The sequence below is a fragment of the Gracilinanus agilis genome, chromosome 4 (assembly GCF_016433145.1).
Source record: "Gracilinanus agilis isolate LMUSP501 chromosome 4, AgileGrace, whole genome shotgun sequence".
Taxonomy (NCBI): domain Eukaryota; kingdom Metazoa; phylum Chordata; class Mammalia; order Didelphimorphia; family Didelphidae; genus Gracilinanus; species Gracilinanus agilis.
In genome coordinates this window covers 414,411,042-414,429,104 of record NC_058133.1, presented here as the reverse complement: position 1 = coordinate 414,429,104, position 18,063 = coordinate 414,411,042, and the positions used below count along the sequence as shown (strand labels likewise).

General features: G+C 32.1%; 1 protein-coding gene across 1 annotated transcript in view; it reads left to right on the top strand.

Annotated features, from left to right (window-relative positions):
• The window catches only part of LOC123246643 (nesprin-1-like), a 144,159-nt gene extending 136,491 nt beyond the window's left edge, over nt 1-7,668 (top strand). Inside the window, exon 32 of the mRNA XM_044675467.1 lies at nt 7,486-7,668. Coding sequence (XP_044531402.1) covers nt 7,486-7,668 — 183 coding nt within the window. The remainder of the gene's footprint in view (nt 1-7,485) is intronic.
• Nucleotides 7,669-18,063: the final 10,395 nt, after the last annotated feature.

The window sequence follows — 18,063 nt, the reverse complement described above, 5'->3', positions numbered from 1 at the left end:
AATGATTGAAATGTTATAATAAAAACACAAGCACATTCTGTTGTATTTTAACAAAAAAAATAGAAGCTGACATATTAACAAATTATAAACTAATTCAAGAGTGTTTCTTCTATGTTTTCTCTTGACTTAAAATTTCTTTTCCATTGTTTGAAAGTGTACAAACACATACACACAGAATTTGGTTTTGCTGGCCTTTATTTTTTCATCACTTCTCACAAATACTTTCTTATTTCTTTGAATTTATATTTACCATCATATAGAACCATAATTTTCTATTATATTTATATACCATCATTTATTGAGAAATGTTTAAATTATTATGAAACATTTTAAATTCTAAAGTTTAATAGAAAAGAACTCTGCATAATAATTTCTTGTCATTTCCTTGACTTATTTGGCCTTTAGTATCTCTCATTTCTAATTTTTAAATTTAGTGATTTTGATTTCCTCTTTTCTTTTTTCTTATTTGATTTGTTAGGTATTTATCCATTTTGTTGGTATTTATACAAATTAGCTCTTGGATAGATTTATTATTTAATTTTAAAAATTTTTGTTGTATTAATACCTGTTCAGAATTTGTCATAGATCTTTTTTTTATTAGTAACAATATTCCTTTTTCTTGACTTTAAAACAATCTCAATTGAGTTTGCTTTCTTTTTCATAACACTAAAATCATTTAGTGCTCTAAATTTTCCTCAGTATTGCCTGCAGTTAATGCCATGGATTTTGCTATTTGTTATATATATATATATGGTTACTGTCTTTGAATTCAGCTTAATTTTTTATCATTTCCGCTTTTACTGATGGCTTGTTTAATAAATAATTATATGTCAACTTGTATCCAAAACTTTTGCTTATTGTTTCATTACTTATTGTTAATGATTTTTCTGATTTCACTGTATTATATATCATATCTTATCAAGATATATGTAGAATTTTGTTTATTGACCTATAACTTCTTCATGACCTAGCAATACATTGAGGTACTTCAATATGTCTAATTAATCTACTTTGAATAATATTTTATCATTCTCTGTAATTTCTAATCTTTTTGTTGGATTTGTTATATTCTAATTAGTGTTAAATATCATAATATGCCTTCTGTTTTCTGGTTTGAATTTGACTTTGTCAAATATCATTAATGCCATGTTTGGTTTTATGATTTGGTAAACTTGAGAGTAGCCTTTCAACTTCATTCTATTTAAATGTTTTTGAATTCAGTGTACTTCCTATATTATTAGGTTATGTTTTTCAATGAGTTCTCTGCCTTTCTTTTCAATAATTGATTCTATTTATATTTATGATATCAATTGTTAAGTTTAAATAATTTCTTAATATTTTTATTCAAATTTTAGTGGGTCATGCAAATTTTTATTCTTATGATTTCTGATATAAATTAAAACTTGAGAAATATTCTAAAAAAATCTCTAAGTCTTATGCAATTACTATCTAGATTTTTTTACTTGAATTTTCTTTATACCAAAACAAGAGCTTAATTTGAGAATTTCTTCTTTCTCCTCTTATCTTCCCATTAGTTTGTCTTAAAAACCTTCATATAAGATTGTGTGATTGAATCAATATGATATTTGGAGGATTTTCACATTCTTTTAGAAACTGATTTGTCTTGATTGGACATTGTATGTCTCTTCTGACTTTTCAAAGACTAAATTTTCATGAATTCATATCTGTTGACTTTACACAGTGTATTTATTTTTGCTTTTTTGTTCTTGATTCATGATCAGTGCTTCTTAAATTTGTATGTGCCACCATCAGATTTATTTGATCTTTTTTTTTACTCCCCTGAGAAGTCCACTGTGATCCTGATTATAGTTCCTTGTTATGTTATGTTTTTTTCTTTTTTTAAATAGTGAGATTTCTTTCCTCCAATGGAGTTTGCCTATAATATTGTTTAATCTTGGGGTTTCCCTTGTTGATGTCTGATGGAGTTTTCTTGCCTTTATGTTTTCACTTTTTGTTAATTCAAAAAAATTTCCTAAATTTTTTAGAATAGTGTGTTCTGATTCTTTTGCTTTTCTAACTCATCTGGGATGCAAATAATTTGAAACTACATCCTTCTCTTCTCTGTGAATCTGTCACTTTAATTTTCATGGCTTCCTTTTTTCCAATAATAAGTAATTTCCTAAGCTTCCCATTCTTCCTACCTGCAGTGAATCTAAATTGTCCATAATGCTGTTTTCTGCTATATTACATATGATGTTATTAACTACTTTTTGATTTTTGAGATTTTTCTATCATGTTCTCCATGCTAGACATTTAAGAAAAATCCTTACATTATTTATTTTTAAAAATTCTTTCAATTCTTTTAATTCTACTACAATAAATTTTGTGATTTATATTTTCTAAAATCTTTTCTTTTTTCCTGCTATTATGATATACTTACCAAATATCAGTTCTTTTAAAATTTGTGAGGATATCTTTCAGTACATAGTGTATCATTAATTTTTTTCCAATTTTAATTTTGATACTTCATCTGAAAGTGGCCCCACAGTATCTTTTTATCTTATTTTAGACATTCCTTTTTCAGGTGATTTTTATTTTCTTTTGAGTGTGTTTTTTAGCCATTTTTCTTTTCTTTTTCTTGGCTTGTTTTTGAAGACCTGGTCTCTTATTCAAACTTCTAATTTGTCTTCCTCAATAGGAAATTGTGCCTATTGTCCATTGATTTAAACATAGTATTTGAATCTCTAGGGAAATGGTGGCAAACCTATGGCACATGTGCCAAAAAGGGCACACAGAGCTCTCTCTGTGGGTACACTTGCAGTTTCCTGTCAGAGATTGTTACTAGAAAGTCAGAGAGACTTGGGACAGAGCTGTTCCCCTCCTCCTCTCCATATACCTAAGGACTTGCTTCATTTTACCCATCCCTCTGCCCAGCAGCCCAATGGGTACACTTCCTCCCTCATCTCTCTAGGGGAAAATATATGTGTTGGGGTTCACATGCTGCATGAGGGTGAGGCACAGATGGCAGTCTGTTGAGTCTTTTGCTAAGGTGATTCCTGTGGTGGGGTTGGAGAGGAGCTAAGTTGAAGGGGAGCATAGCTCACAGCATGGCACATAGCTAGAGGGGAGCAGAGTGCTTGGGCCATTCTTCCCCTCTTCACATGCCTCTCATCATTCACCCCTCTACCCAGAAGTCCAATGGGAGCACTTCCTCCCTCCCTGACTGCGGTAAGGCGGGGTGGGACATGGGAGTTGGAGAGTGGTACTCCGTCTCTGAGTGGGGAGGGTGGCACTCCATCTCTACAAGGTTCACCATCACCACTCTAGAATCTCTGTAGTCTTCAAGGTTCTTTTCAAAGTAAAAAAAAGGAGATGACCTTTAATCCCTGCAATAAAATCATGTAATACTCAGTGACAGATGCAACTTTAAGGACAACTTTATTAGAAGAGCTTTTGAATATTTCTGTAAAATCTATGAGGGGCAAATTGGGAAACTCATTCAATCCAGGATTTTACCAGAGTTGATTTCATTAAATTCTGCAAGCATTTATTTAGTACCTCCTGTGTGCAAAGCATAGCACTTTGTGCCAAGGATATAAAAACAAAATGAAAAACATTCATAGAAGATGTCCTTTTGCTGAGCCCAAATAAAATGATTCCCTATTGAAATTGGTGGTCTACAACTCACATAATTTTTATATGATACTTGACTTCATACCAATTGTTTCTAGTCTGAAACACTATAGAACTTCCTGAGTAATTCTGTAGCTTTATCTAATCATATACATTGTTAAAAAACAAAAAAACACCTATTACCTACTCAATCATTATGTACATTTTGGACAAGAGCTTCAGAAGGACAGTGAGCAAAGCCCATAGCTGAAGAAAAGATTGGGCTACAATTCTTTTGGGAAATTACAATTTCCATAATTCTGTATACTTTTTCACTTCTATAGAAACTCATTATTTTTAATACCAGTATTTTTCCAGTGTTAACCTATTTCTGTAAATCATGGAACAACAGAATTCTGAAGAAATTAAAATTAGAAATATCACAAAGGCCAATGGAGAGATTTTTGGTTGGTAGAAATAGGTTTGCTAAACATTATTACTAATGGTTTGTACATTAAGTTGACTAAAAGATGTTATAAAAAACATAAATGACTAGAAAATAACTCCCAGAGAAATAACAGAGGGATAGTCAGACCGGTACATTTATACTCCTCCCTCTTTCTCCCACTCACAGTAGTAAAAGAAAAGAGAAAACCCTAGAGTGTTTTGGGTTGACTGTTTGTGGAAGATTTATGCGAAAAACCCATGAATAATAATTGAATAAGATGAAAAAGCGGAGAATGGTTGTAATTGGTAACAGTGGAAGTAATACAAACAGATGAAAACATAAATCTGAATATTAAATTAAAATAAGAATTCCCACTTATCTACTACTTTACAGTCACAAAGCATTTTACATACCCAGAATACAAATCTTGAGGTCTAACTGATATTATCATCCCCACTTTACAAATTTCACATTTATCTGGAGACTTTAGGATAGAGCACTGTTCCTAGAGTCAGGAAAATCTGAGTTTAGATCTGACCTTAAATAATTAATACCTATGTGATTCTGGGAATAATAATATCTCCTACCTCCAGGGTTGTTGTAAGAATTGAATGAGATAACATTTGTCAAGTATGTCTGGCATATAGTAGGTGTTTTGTAAAAGGTTATTCCTTTCCTCCCTCCTCATCCACTACTATACAATTACAAAAAGCTTTATATACATTATCTCAAAACATAGCATAGCACAACCACTTTGGGAAGTAGTAAGCAGGCATTATTGTCCATATTTTACAAATGAAGATCAATTAGTTATCAATAATCAATAAACATTTATCATCTATCTACTACATGCCAGGCACTGTGATCAATGCTGGGGATAGAAAAAGAGGCAAAAAATAGCCCATGACCTCAAGAAGCTTTTAATCTAATTGTTGAGAAAACATGCAAATATAAGATGAGAAAAAAATAACCAATGTCACATACCTAGTAATCAACAAACAAGGAGATTCAAATCCAAATCCTCTGACTTTTTCAATCATCATATGTGACCACATTCCAAATAGCTCTAGAATATACATAATTTCCTCTTTTTCTTTGATTACATATTTTGCACTTAACTATGTTGTCTTCCTTTTGCCATATTCACTTTTTTCTCATTCCAAAAATCAGGGATATATGAGTTTGAAAATATATAAAATCACAGAATTTTTTAACATCCTCTAAATTTATCACAAATCATTCATAAATTGCATTGCAGTTTCCCATTCTTCAATTCCTTTTCTCATAAAAAGAAAGTCAAATATTAGCTAAGAAAAGCAATCTGAGTAAAAATGGAGCTAGTGCTTTAAACTTTGGATATGTTCTATAAATATTTAACTATATCAACATATATGTACAATAACAGTTGTCACCAATGCCTACTAAGTTTTTTGAGTGCATTGGTGTGTATGGAATATATTACATATTATAGGCTCTACATGTAGATTAAATAATTGTGCATAGTATTCTTGACACCTTAGCCCAATAGATCTGCAATGGTTGCCACATATTAATTTTTTATGACAAATTATTTTTTAAAATGTGGCTATATGTTAAACAAATTTCATCTTTGCAATTTTGTTATTAAAATTCTTTATTCATAGACTGCCATCTTTTAGGCAAAATCTAATTTCCTTCACACAATAAGCCTTCTATCTTATTGCTGATTACAAGTCCCAAAGTATAACTATTCTATAATTGATCTTTTTCTCCTTTTTCTGATTTGTTCACGATCTTATGGATCTTTCATGTCAACTTACAAACATTTGATTGGTTATGATAACTCTGTCTCTTTTCCTGAAATAAGAGACAGTTCTAAGAATATGTTCTAGGTGAATGCTTTGTTTTTCTTTTAGTTAATTATCTATTCCCTTAGGAATCTTTAGCCTCATTGTGTTTTGTTTATCTTGAATCCTGAAAAAATAAAAATTTTAATACCCAAGATACATGTTCTGCCTTGATGTAGCTTTTACATAATAGCAGTACACATATATACAACACTGAATGTTAAGGTAAAAGAGTTGAATCACCTATTTAGAAAAGCAAGCACAAAATAATCAATCAAATTAAGAATAGATTTGACTATTATTTGACCCAAATGGAATTCTCGTTAGTAGCAAGCAGGGGTGAAAGATTATGGGACAGACTTAATTATCTTGTTGATTGTTTTATTACAAAATCAAAAGGAAGCTATTTTGAGTCTTATTCTAGTTTTTTAATAAATCTGTTTGTTAAGAATACCTCTAAATAGTTAGTTGCTGCTAAATAGAGCACTGGGCCTAGAGAAAGGAAGACTCAAGTTCAAATCTGGCCTCAGACACTTATAAGCTGTACTTAAAGAAATCACTTACAAGCTGTAGAAGCAAGTCACTTAAATTCTGTTTGCCTCAGTTTCCTTCTCTGAAAAATGGGGATCATAATCAAATCTCCCTCCCAGTGTTGTTATTAAGGATCAAAACAATTATAAAAGTACTTACCATGGTACCTGGCACAAAATAAGCACTATAAAAATGTAAGCTATACTTATTATCATTATATCATGAGTCTTCAAAAATTATTTAATAAAATGGTAAATTAATGCATTCTGGCATTTCTTAAACATTTTACTGACATAAATGTTATTCTACAGAATATATATGAAATTAAATAGATTGTGTTCTGCAAGAAATGTCCGTGTTTTCAGAGCTCACTATTCCATTGAAATCCAAGTCAACAAATAATTTGCTTCTGCTGAATAAGATAAAAAATTTACATCGTTCATGACTCTTCCCTTCATAGAACTTATAGTCAAGAGCTCTTCTGAATGAAGGAAGAAGCATGTATTGAGCACACTCTATGTGCCAAGAAATGTGCTGTCTCCTCCCTTTTTTGATTATCTCTCAACATATTGTATATGTATTGTTTGTACATAGTTTCAGTATTGATGGTGATTTGGTCAGGATGATAAGATCTAGGGGTTTTTAGGTCAGACAACATTGTCAGAGAACAGCAACTTGCAGAATATAGAAGCTGGGTAGCTGATAAGATCTGGACCTTAAGAGGTAGTGGCAGGACTGGTGGCCTTCTAACTTATAAAAAGGAATAGTTATTAAATCTAATTTAATCCAGTCAATATGATCAGTCTAGTCAAAGGAGAAGGTTGTTACTGGTGATGTTGGATCATCATCTTTAGATTAACAGATACATATATGTCTACCTATTTATACACACACATTAGAAATATATATGTGATGAAAATAAGTCAAAATAAGATTTATTGGCTCAGAATATTAAATCTCAATCTTTCTAAAGAGAACACTATAGATTAACTGAAAAAAATCCTCAGAATAAATAACTAAAATGAAGTTCATGGAATGTTAACAGTGTAAATGAGAAATTTGCAAGGAAGATTCTCTCTTAGTAATTCCAATACTTTTTTTTTTCAGGCATTTTCTAAACGTACAGAAGCTATTGCAGTCCAGGCTGAGACTCTCATGAAAGAAGCATCAGAAATACAGCTGGGATCGAAGACTAAGCAGATTCTTCAGCAACAGGCCAAATCAGTCAAAGAACAAGTCAAAAAATTGGAAGACACCCTTGAAGAAGAGTATGTGCTTGACAAGTCCTAAACTTTCTTCTCTGAGATAAAGTTTAATATTCCTTGTATTATGTATTTAAAATATTGCTTCAAAGTGTCTGTGTATTACAGCATGTTCTGATATAGTGACTCATTACCAGGAAGTGTCACTAAATTTAGAAGCTAAAATTTCAAAAGCAGCAACAAAAGCGGGATGCGAATTTGCAGCCTAAAATCATTTCTATTCGCAAGAAAAAAAGCCATACCTATTCAATTCTTTTTCAAGGCTTTTCTTTTTTCTTTTTTCTTTTTTGAGGCAAGAAAGTATTAATGGGTTGGTCTTTGATTTGTTCATCTCTGGGATTTAGAGCAATATCTGGGTCTTCAATAAATGGTCTCCACTATGAAGACCTGGAATTCATGGCTCTAAAATGCGCAGACAAAAATATTAGGAGAAGGTTATATACAAGGTTTATCACACATTATGGCAAAGAACTACCAAAATGCCTTCGGTAACATATCATTCACTATTTATAGATAAATTATTATTGCCAAGATGAATTTTAAATATATAAAACGAAGCAGCATGAGCTATTGGATAGAGTTGATTTCAAGACCAAGAAGACTTGGTTACGTGACCCTGTCCCACGTAATTTAACCTCATAAATCTCTAGACAACTATCTAGGACCCTAAAATTGTAGGGAAGGTGCTAATTTGCATTGGTCAAGGCAGTTACCTTAACAGGGAGTTCTCTATACTATCCATTCCAATCTTAAAATAGAATTTAAGTGAAGTCCCATTTAGTGTGAATGACAAATCCCATAAACTGGCAGCATTATTTATATTTACACTCTGCATTTCAATTCAACTGGAACCAATAATTTTGGTTTGGAAAATAGTCTATATAATCATAATCTTGAACAACGCAAGTTTGAATTCTTTCAACCCCTTCATAAGATTCATTTTTTTTGCACTGATGATCTGTCTTAACGTCAATTTTTTGCATATCTCTGAAATTTTAATTTTCTAAAACAAATAATAAATTGAAACTTTTGAGAGATACTACAAATTTTCTATCAAATATTGTAGAGTATTTTATTTTACTTGAACCTGTCCTGGTTTAAATAATGAAAACACAGTATGAAATTTAAAATATTATAATAATTGATTAGAGAGGTATTTACTTTTGTTAAGAACAAATGATATTAATCCATTGCCATTAAAATCATTATAATCCTCTAATTTTCTACTCTTGCATTAAACATAGCTTCCATTAACTCTGGGAGGGATGTGGTTTCAGACATGCTATAATAACTGGAAGCTGCATGACCATTTCACTTGCCCACCATTAATGCCACTTTTTTCATGTCTTCATGTGCCTTTTGGGAAGCAGGGAAGTCCTTTAATCTTCATCTAACTCGACACATGATCTTAATAAAATTCAGTTGATTGTTTAATCTTTTTTTAATAGCTAATAACACACATATACAAAGATGCTTACCAGATTACATGAAGAGTGTTAATGGAATTTAGAATTCAAATGGAAAAAGCCACTTCATATGTCCCAAAAAAGTAAAAGCTAAATTCAGTTGATGGTTTAATCTTTTTTAATAGCTAATAATGCATATGTACAAATATGTTTATAGATTACATGAAAAGTATTAATGTGAATTTAGAATTCAAATGGAAAGTTACTTCATATGTTCCTAAAAAGTAAACCCTAAATTGCCCAGAAAATGGGAGGTGATTCCTTAATAACAGTAACTGCAAAAAAGGGATTTGTGGTCAGAACCCACAACCCATGTAAAAATAGTTGATTTCATAGCATTTCAGGAGTTTTAGGATTCATTGCAAAGAGAAGGAATATTTTCTGCATCGTATGTCCTCATTTAGATTTTAAACTTTCTAATGACTCCCAAAAAAAAACTATTTCATGAACCAAAGCATTAAGATTTTTTGGAACGAGATTTTTTTTATTTTCCTTTAAAACTGAGGGATTCTCTGACAAGTAAACAAATCATTTTTAAATGGAATTAGTATCTGAAATTGCCTTTGAGCTCAAATCTTCCGTACTCCAAAGCCAAAATTCTCTCTAATCTAGTCTAGTGATTTAGCAGTCTTTCTTCCTTCCTATATGAATTCCTTTGATTCAAATTCTTTTAATTCTAGCAACATTATTTTGAATTTATGCTGGGACAGTGCCATTGTTACATAATATATCACAGATGGTAGTCTTAATATCATGCTTCTATTTGTTTTTCACATCCCTATCATGCAAAATCATTTAACGGGGAAGATGAAGTCCTATCACTCCTGTTTATACAGATAAAATGTGCCTCTATTTTAAGTGGCCTAAAAGCAATGTAGCCACAAATGTCTTCACAAATCTTCACTTCATAATTTAAAGAAAACATTAATGGTTATATTTATTAAAATATTGCATTTTGTTCACTTGATCTGGTTAATTTTAGTATTAAAACCATGGAAATGGTGAAAAACAAGTGGGAACATTTTGGCAATAATTTTGAGGCCCTCTCCGTCTGGATTACTGAAAGAGAAAAAGAACTGGATGCCTTGGAAACTTCATCATCTCCCTGGGACATGCAAATCAGCCAAATTAAGGTGATCTGTTCACATGTTACATATACAATCCATACATATGTAGCTTTGAAGAAACTTTTTTTCCCCATTTCCTTTCTTGCTGCTGAGGTCCAGGGCTGATATTTTTGATGAATGATTGTATTTAAATTTTGTATTATATTTGTACAAAAATACCAAGCTGGAGGAATTTGATGGAGACTGCAAAACTTTATAAATTGTCTTATATTAGTGTTTGGCTTATACATATAAAATTCACACTGTATGTGTTGTCATTAAAAAATTTATGGTTGCATAATTCTTTTCCTTGACTTTGAATAACCCTCTTCAGGGCTACTCTTTATTGATTTAGGGAACACATAGCAAAAACATTCATCTTTTAAAACACGTTACATTAAAGGATCATTTCAGATATTTTAATAATATAACAGTAGTTACTTGCAATAACCACAAGGAGGAGATCCAACAATTCTTTTCCCAGTGTCAAACAGAGAATTGTATCATTACACTCTCCTCCTTACTGCTGGACAGAGAGCTTAAATTCAAATGACCTAACACTCCAAATCCTTTCCTGTTCTAAAATTGCACTCTGTTATGTTTGCATAGATGATTGCAAATGAAAATGTCAAAATGGAAAGATAAATGTTAGTTTAAGTGAGAGGTAGCATTCTTATTCCCCCCAAAAGAGGAAATATTGTCATGCAGTTAATACTGTTGAAGGTATCCCCTTCATCTGATCATTTATGCACTTCTAATATTCAGAACTCCTTTTCCCCCAAATTTCCTGTTTCCTTTAGAATGCAAGAGTCCTCTGTCCTTTTTATCAGGGCAAATATGGGCACTGGTAGAAAAGCGCTTGGCATTTTGATATCCTAGAACAAAAACTAGATTTGTGCATAGAGTGTGAGTGAAGTGACTTCCTACCAAGATGGGAGTTGAATCATCATTACTAATAACACATGATATGCAAAGAAGGACTTACACCTTTTTACAATCAGACTATATATGTCTGCTGGGGTTCCTAAGCTAAACTGATCTCTATTCCTTGAGCAGGTTCTTAAGATTTTTAACACTTAAAGTTGTGAAGAGTTTAAAAGAAAGCAGCCTTTTGTTCCATTAAATGACATTTGAAATGTATGGTCAAAGTTTAGAAAACATAGAATTTTTAATTTTCTATCTCTTCTTCCCCCTCTCACCCACTCTATCTTGGGATTTATGCACTGTTTTTACCTTAACAAGTTCTTTTGAAAGTTCACTTTAACATCAGCAACTATTCTATGAGCACTCCTGAATTGTCTGATCATCTGTGATCACAATGAGCACATCACATTGTAGTGAAAAAAATTTTTAATAAATGCATCCTAATTGCTCACTATACTTTAGAAATATACAACTAGACTAACAGTGTACTAGGTCCCTGAATAGTATTTTCCCTTTTAGGGTTTCCTATTATCTTTAGCCCAAAGAAAATTACTTTGTACTTATTTTGAATATAATTAGTATTTATTTATCTGTCTACATGCTATTTTCTCTGCAAATGAATTTAAGATATCTTTTTAAAGGGATAGATTCATAGATTCATTCAGAGCATCTAGTACTTAGTGCATAGTAGAAGCTTAATAAATGGTTATAGTATAGAACTCTACTGATATAATTTGATCACCCATCTGTACTTTCCAAACTTAGAAGGATTTTTATATATTATTTTATATATTTTATAGTGAAATACAGAAACAAGGTAATTTCCCCAAAAAGGGAAATGTAAATTAATGACACACTTGCTGTAATTGTTCTAATGATAACATGAAATTCGGTATAAATCAAATTAGGATATTAGAATTTTCACCTGCACAACAGATCAGCAAAATGAATTCTAGGAAACTGAGCCCCCAATATTTATGTGAGCATATACACATATATTTTAAATTTTGTCCTTGATAGAAATATATCATATCTTTTTTAGTTTTCATTAAGTACTCAGTTACTAAAATACCAACTGTAATATATGTTCCGTGGTTTTCTTACTTTTGACACTTCTTTGCTAATATTTAAAATATGAATCTGTGATTTTAATTCCTAAATATTTCAGCATCCTATATTAAACTAGCAAACTAACTCATTTGAAAAAAAAGCCTTTAGCAGTACTAAAAATACTTATGTTCTTAGATATTTTATCATGGACACAGATGTCAAGCTCAAAATAAATGTCTTTAAATTGACACTACTTTTTATATTAGAGGGGAGAAATCCCCAAAACTTCCATCTTCAATTATGCAGACATGAGATTTTTGTCTAAAATTTGGCTTTCCTTTGGCCCCTTTCTTCAGGGGAGTGGGATTAAATCCTTTGAGAATATACAGGCTGCTGTATTTGCATGTCAAGTTCCGTGAATATTATGCAGCCACCATGTAGTGGCTTAGAGAATTTCATTACTTTGTCTTGTTTTAAGTATGGAAGGAGGGGTTCTAATGCTGTGATGGGACGAGGAACTCTACTGATATAGTTTGATCACCCATCTGTACCTTCCAATCTTAGAAAGTTGCTTGAGGTACTGAAAGATTAATTTACTTGCCCATGTTCACAGCTAGCATCCTAATTCTAAGTATTTTAGGTTTCTACCTCCAAGATCAACCCTTTACCCACTGTACTACTATATAATTTTTCCCATAGGTATCACATTGTATTTGTCATGTGCAGGGCTCTTATTACATGCACCTTTAAAGCCTGTATTTAAAAAATAACTGAAGTTCAGAGACATATTTGTTTATATATATATATGGAACACATTTGATTTAATGAATTTACATTTCTCCTCTGAAGAAATGAAATGGGTTTCATCATTAGCTTTCCTATAAGTAATGGGGTTGGGAACTTTCACTTTTTTCAAATTTATAAATTACATATCTTAGTTAATAAGGTAGACCACAGATCCTATTCACTCTGGGCTGTATCCCCAAACTTGATGCAGTGCATGACATATTGCAGGCTCCTAATAAATGCTTTTTTGACTTGATTTGATTCGAGATATTTTATGGTATTTGCATACTGGCTCTTTTTATTCCACCAAACCCCTCATGATTATTTTACCACTTGCAGAGGCAGGTAGTCCCAATCATTGTATAGCCTACCATCTGTTCACTGTTTGAAGAATTTGTGGAACATCTATCTATCTATCTATCTATCTATCTATCTATCTATCTATCTATCNTTTGTGGAACATCTATCTATCTATCTATCTATCTATCTATCTATCTATCTATCTATCTATCTATCTTTTGGAAAGGAAAGAGTGAAAAAAGGGGAATGAATGAAGTATAATTGTGGCAATTCTGAAAATCGTTTATAAAGATATTACAACTACTTTTCAAGAAATTCTTCATGCTTTTCTAGTATGCTATAAAAATTCCCTTATAGGAAAAAAGCCAACTATGTTTTTTCATTGTGATTTTATTTTAAAACTTAGGACATTCTTGAGAAAATAGAAAATACCCAAAGAGATATTCCAAGATTAGAGGAGGAAACTCAGTCTTTTGCTCAGTTTATCACCACTGGAGAATCTGCACGTATTAAAGCTAAATTGACACAACTAAGGAGACGTTGGGAAGAGCTCAGGGAGAATGCCCAGTGTTTGGAAACCATGATCCTAGAAAATGAATCTCAACAACAAAAGTTTGAAGAAAACCTCAAAAAGGTATGATTATCAGAACTCACTTACCTTATTTACCTTATTTAGTTATATAGGATTATTTCAAATATATTCCTTGGGTCCTACATTATTCCAGTTGCTGTGCCACTTGAAGCAAGTATTGAATTAATCTAACTTCAGTATCCCTATAAATTAAAATAGTATGTTTAAAATAATTCAAAAGGTTTCTTTTGACAACATATGTCATTTTATACTGTATTGCTTAACTCTTGAGTTTGAATGAAATATCAACTCATGAAGCAGTGAAGAAGCTGTTGTCACTCAATTATAAAATATTTGTATAGCAACAAAATGGGATTGTCATTTACTGTTTAATAGCTGGACAAAATTGTGTGAGTTTTTTTTTTGTATTAGTAAAATTATTTTAATCATCATGTTTGTATTTTCATCAATGTTTTAGGTCCAACAATCTGTGTCTGGGTTTGAAGATAAATTGAACGAACCAGCTAAAGTATGTTCTTCAGCTACAGAGACATACAGAACTCTCCAAGAACATATGGTAAGAAAATGTTTCATCTTTTCTGTTTATCAACTTAGAAATATGAAATACAGCATGGTTGCACTTTTTGTCTGTAGTTAAGAGAAATTTCTTTAATTATTTATACAAAGACAAGAGTCAAGGTTACCTATTAGAATTGAAATTTAATTACAATTTAAAAATACATTATGGTTTGAAAATTTGAACAATACTATATTTTGGAAATATAAATGGCACATTATTTTCATAATAAGAGATTGCTATTTGATGAAACAATTTATGATTAAAAATAAGGGTTGAATGAGAGTAAGAAGTTGTCATGGCAGAAGTTACTGTGAATTTAACAATGGAGTTTGAATCTTTAGTTGTGTGATTGGGAAAATTCATTTTACATCTTTGGGCTATGGGCTATGCATACTTGGACTAGACAATCTTTAATGTTCATGGTCTATCAAGTTCTAAAGTGTTAATGGAGAAATGATTTTCCTTTTTGGAGTTGGTGAAGGAGAGCACAGTAGTTTTCCACTTACTAATTTGCCTACAATATCTAAATGACACTGGTAGGTGGAGAATTTTTTTTAACCTCTGTAGGCTGCATTTGAGTAATTGAGGTGATAATTTTGGTAATGCCATCTTTTAAAAAATTATTTGGGAAATTTCTTAGCCCTTTTTAAAAGACCTATTTCTTCTTTCATATTCCTTTTACCTTATTGTCAGGATCTCTGCCAAGCTCTGGAAACAATGAGGAGCAGTGTTACCGCTTTGTCAGTGAGTGCCCACAAGGTTATTAAGAAAGACTCATCTGTTCAAGAAGCCATGACTCTCCAGCAAAGATATGAGAAGATGATTTGTACCACCAAGGAACAGCAAACGAAGCTAGAGAATCTGTTGGCCCACTGGCAAAGGTGAGCCCATAGCTTTAAGATTTAAAAGTCAACAAGGTATCTGACCCATGGAACCCTTACTTCATATGAAAAGACATTTCTGATCATAAACAGACAATTTGCAAAAGAGGAAACATAAAATCATTAATAGCCACTTGAAAAAAGCACTCAACCTTTATATGAAAAGTAAAATAACTTTAGTTCATATGTACAAATGTATATCAATGTACAAAATATCTAAAAGCAATGCAACTCAGTGCTCTCAGGGCTGTGAAGGAAAGGATTGCAGTTATTCATTTGTTTATCAATTGCAAACTCTTTGAAAAATATCCTGACTTTACACAGTAAAAATTATGAACATCATAAAAAGTTACCTCCCAAAATCATATGCTTTGACTCAATAATTTTCACTATTGAAAATTGCCCTCAAAATGCAAAATGCAGCTGTGTGGCTCAATAGATGGAGGGCTAGAACTGGAGATGGGAGGTCCAGGATCCACATTTGACTCCAGATAATTCTCAGATGTGTGACCATAGGCAAGTCACAACCCTGTTGCCTAGACTTTACCACTCTTCTGCCTTGAACAGATACTTATCCATTACTATATCAATTCTAAAACAGAAGGTAAGGGTCAATAAAATTCAATAAAAATTAAAAAAAATTAACTGAGATTTTCCCCAGCAAAATAACATATGATCCTTCAGCCATAAAAAGGAAGATAATCTGCCATATTTTTACCCGCAGGTTAAAAAAATACATTTCTCATTCATGATGCTACAAACTTCAAAAAATATAGTTCTTTCAATGTGATGAGTTTAAAATACTATTCCCTAACTCTGCTTTCTTTAGGCTAGAAAAAGAGCTATCCACCTTTTTGACCTGGTTGGAGCGATGTGAAGCGGGAGCCAGTTCCACAGAGAGTGGCATTTCTGCAGACAGAGTCAAACTGGAGAGTGAGCTTCAATTAGTACAGGCAAGTTTCAGCAAACAGTATGAGTAGAGAAAATTCTATATGAATTTAATGAAGATATTGGAAGGAATTTTCAAGTTGCCTTGAAAGAAAAGTGAAAGAATACTACTAGAAAGAAAAAGTCAATGCTTGATAGAGGCCGATGCATATGATCTACCAGAGACCTTTTGATGTAGAATATTTGTACATGAATAATTATAAATGATGAGAAATCTTGAGAGATGGTAACCTATGGGATAAAAAGAAAAAAAATAAGTGGTTTAAATAAGCATATTTAAAGCCTCTTCATTGTTTATAAATCCATGAAAGATGGATATTCTAGACAGGGAGGAAACAGTGCAGTCATGAAGATTGTAAGGGATCAGACAGATAAGACTTTTGAATCACTGGCCTTTATGAACATTTTAATTTCTTATTGCTGATGCTATTAAAGAACAAAATAGTATTTTTAACTGCTGATACACAATAGGAGGGGACTAAGTAAGAAGCAACTTGGTTAACAATCTCCAGTGGTGTGTGTTTGTATTCTTGTGTTATGCTGGGAAGAAAAATCATCAGAGTACACCCCAGAATTGTCTGGAAGTCTGGGTGTAATTATTACCTATTAAGTGAGACAAGTGGTGAATTTGTTTACTTGAGGTTTATAACTATCTGAGGTCAAACCATTCTTGAAAGGCTACTACAGTAAGCAGTGGTGTTTCTGAAAGTTGTATCTTTAAATGGTCATTCTAATTTGGGCAAAAGATTCAGATGAAACTATTTATTGATGATTCAACATTTATTTAAATACTCATTGTGAAAAAATGAATTGATCATTCTGGGAAGTGGTTCCCAAACTTTTTTTGGCCTACTGCCCCCTTTTCAGAAAAAATATTACTTAGCCCCCTGGAAATTAATTTTTTAAATTTTAATAGCAATTAATAGGAAAGATAAATGCACCTGCGGCCATCACTGCTCGCCTTGATCGCTGCAGCACCCACCAGAGGGCGGTAGTGCCCACTTTGGGAATCACTGATTCTGGGGATGGTAAAAAAATTTAGAAAGAACACAGTCTTCTCAGAAACACTATCTTTATACTCTAGAAAGGAGTAAGACATAAACATAGTTAAATGTAATATGTACTATTAAATAGTAAATATATTCTTTTTCATTGGCAGAAGATGCTCCTCACTGGTAGCTCCATACACTGATGAAATCACACATCTGGGGAAAAAAATTACTCCCAAATGACTATCTATGCACAAAAATGTACAATAACATACCCTGAAATGTATTTCCCCTCACTAGCTGTTAACCAGGTGAACAGGGGAAATGTAACATTTAAAACTATTTTTCTACCTCTTCTCTTCCTGCCTCCCCATCCACCCCATCCCATCTCTATACCCACACACCCAGAAACTAGCATGAACATTAAAGTCTTACTGAATTAAGGAGTTGGGGAAATCTTTATGGTGTTTGCTTTGAGATTTAAAAGGTGGATAAGAATTTATCAGCCAGATCAAAAGAGATGATATACTAAGCATTATAGTATTAGCCAAGACACTGATCCAGAAAAGTGCAAGACAAATTAAGGGACTAGAGATAATTTTAGTATGGCTAGAGTATAGAATGCATGAGGGGGTAATTATAAGTAAAGGCCTTGAAATGTAGAGTGGCACCTTATTGAGAAAATGAGAAAAGTTTGAACTTTAAAAAAATTAAATTTAAAAAAAATTTGTTTTTTGCTCATTTTTCCTACCTAATTATAGATAGGCTCTGTTTTCTGTGAAGTTGAGGTACCCTCTTAAACTTCAGTCCTTCCTTAATGTT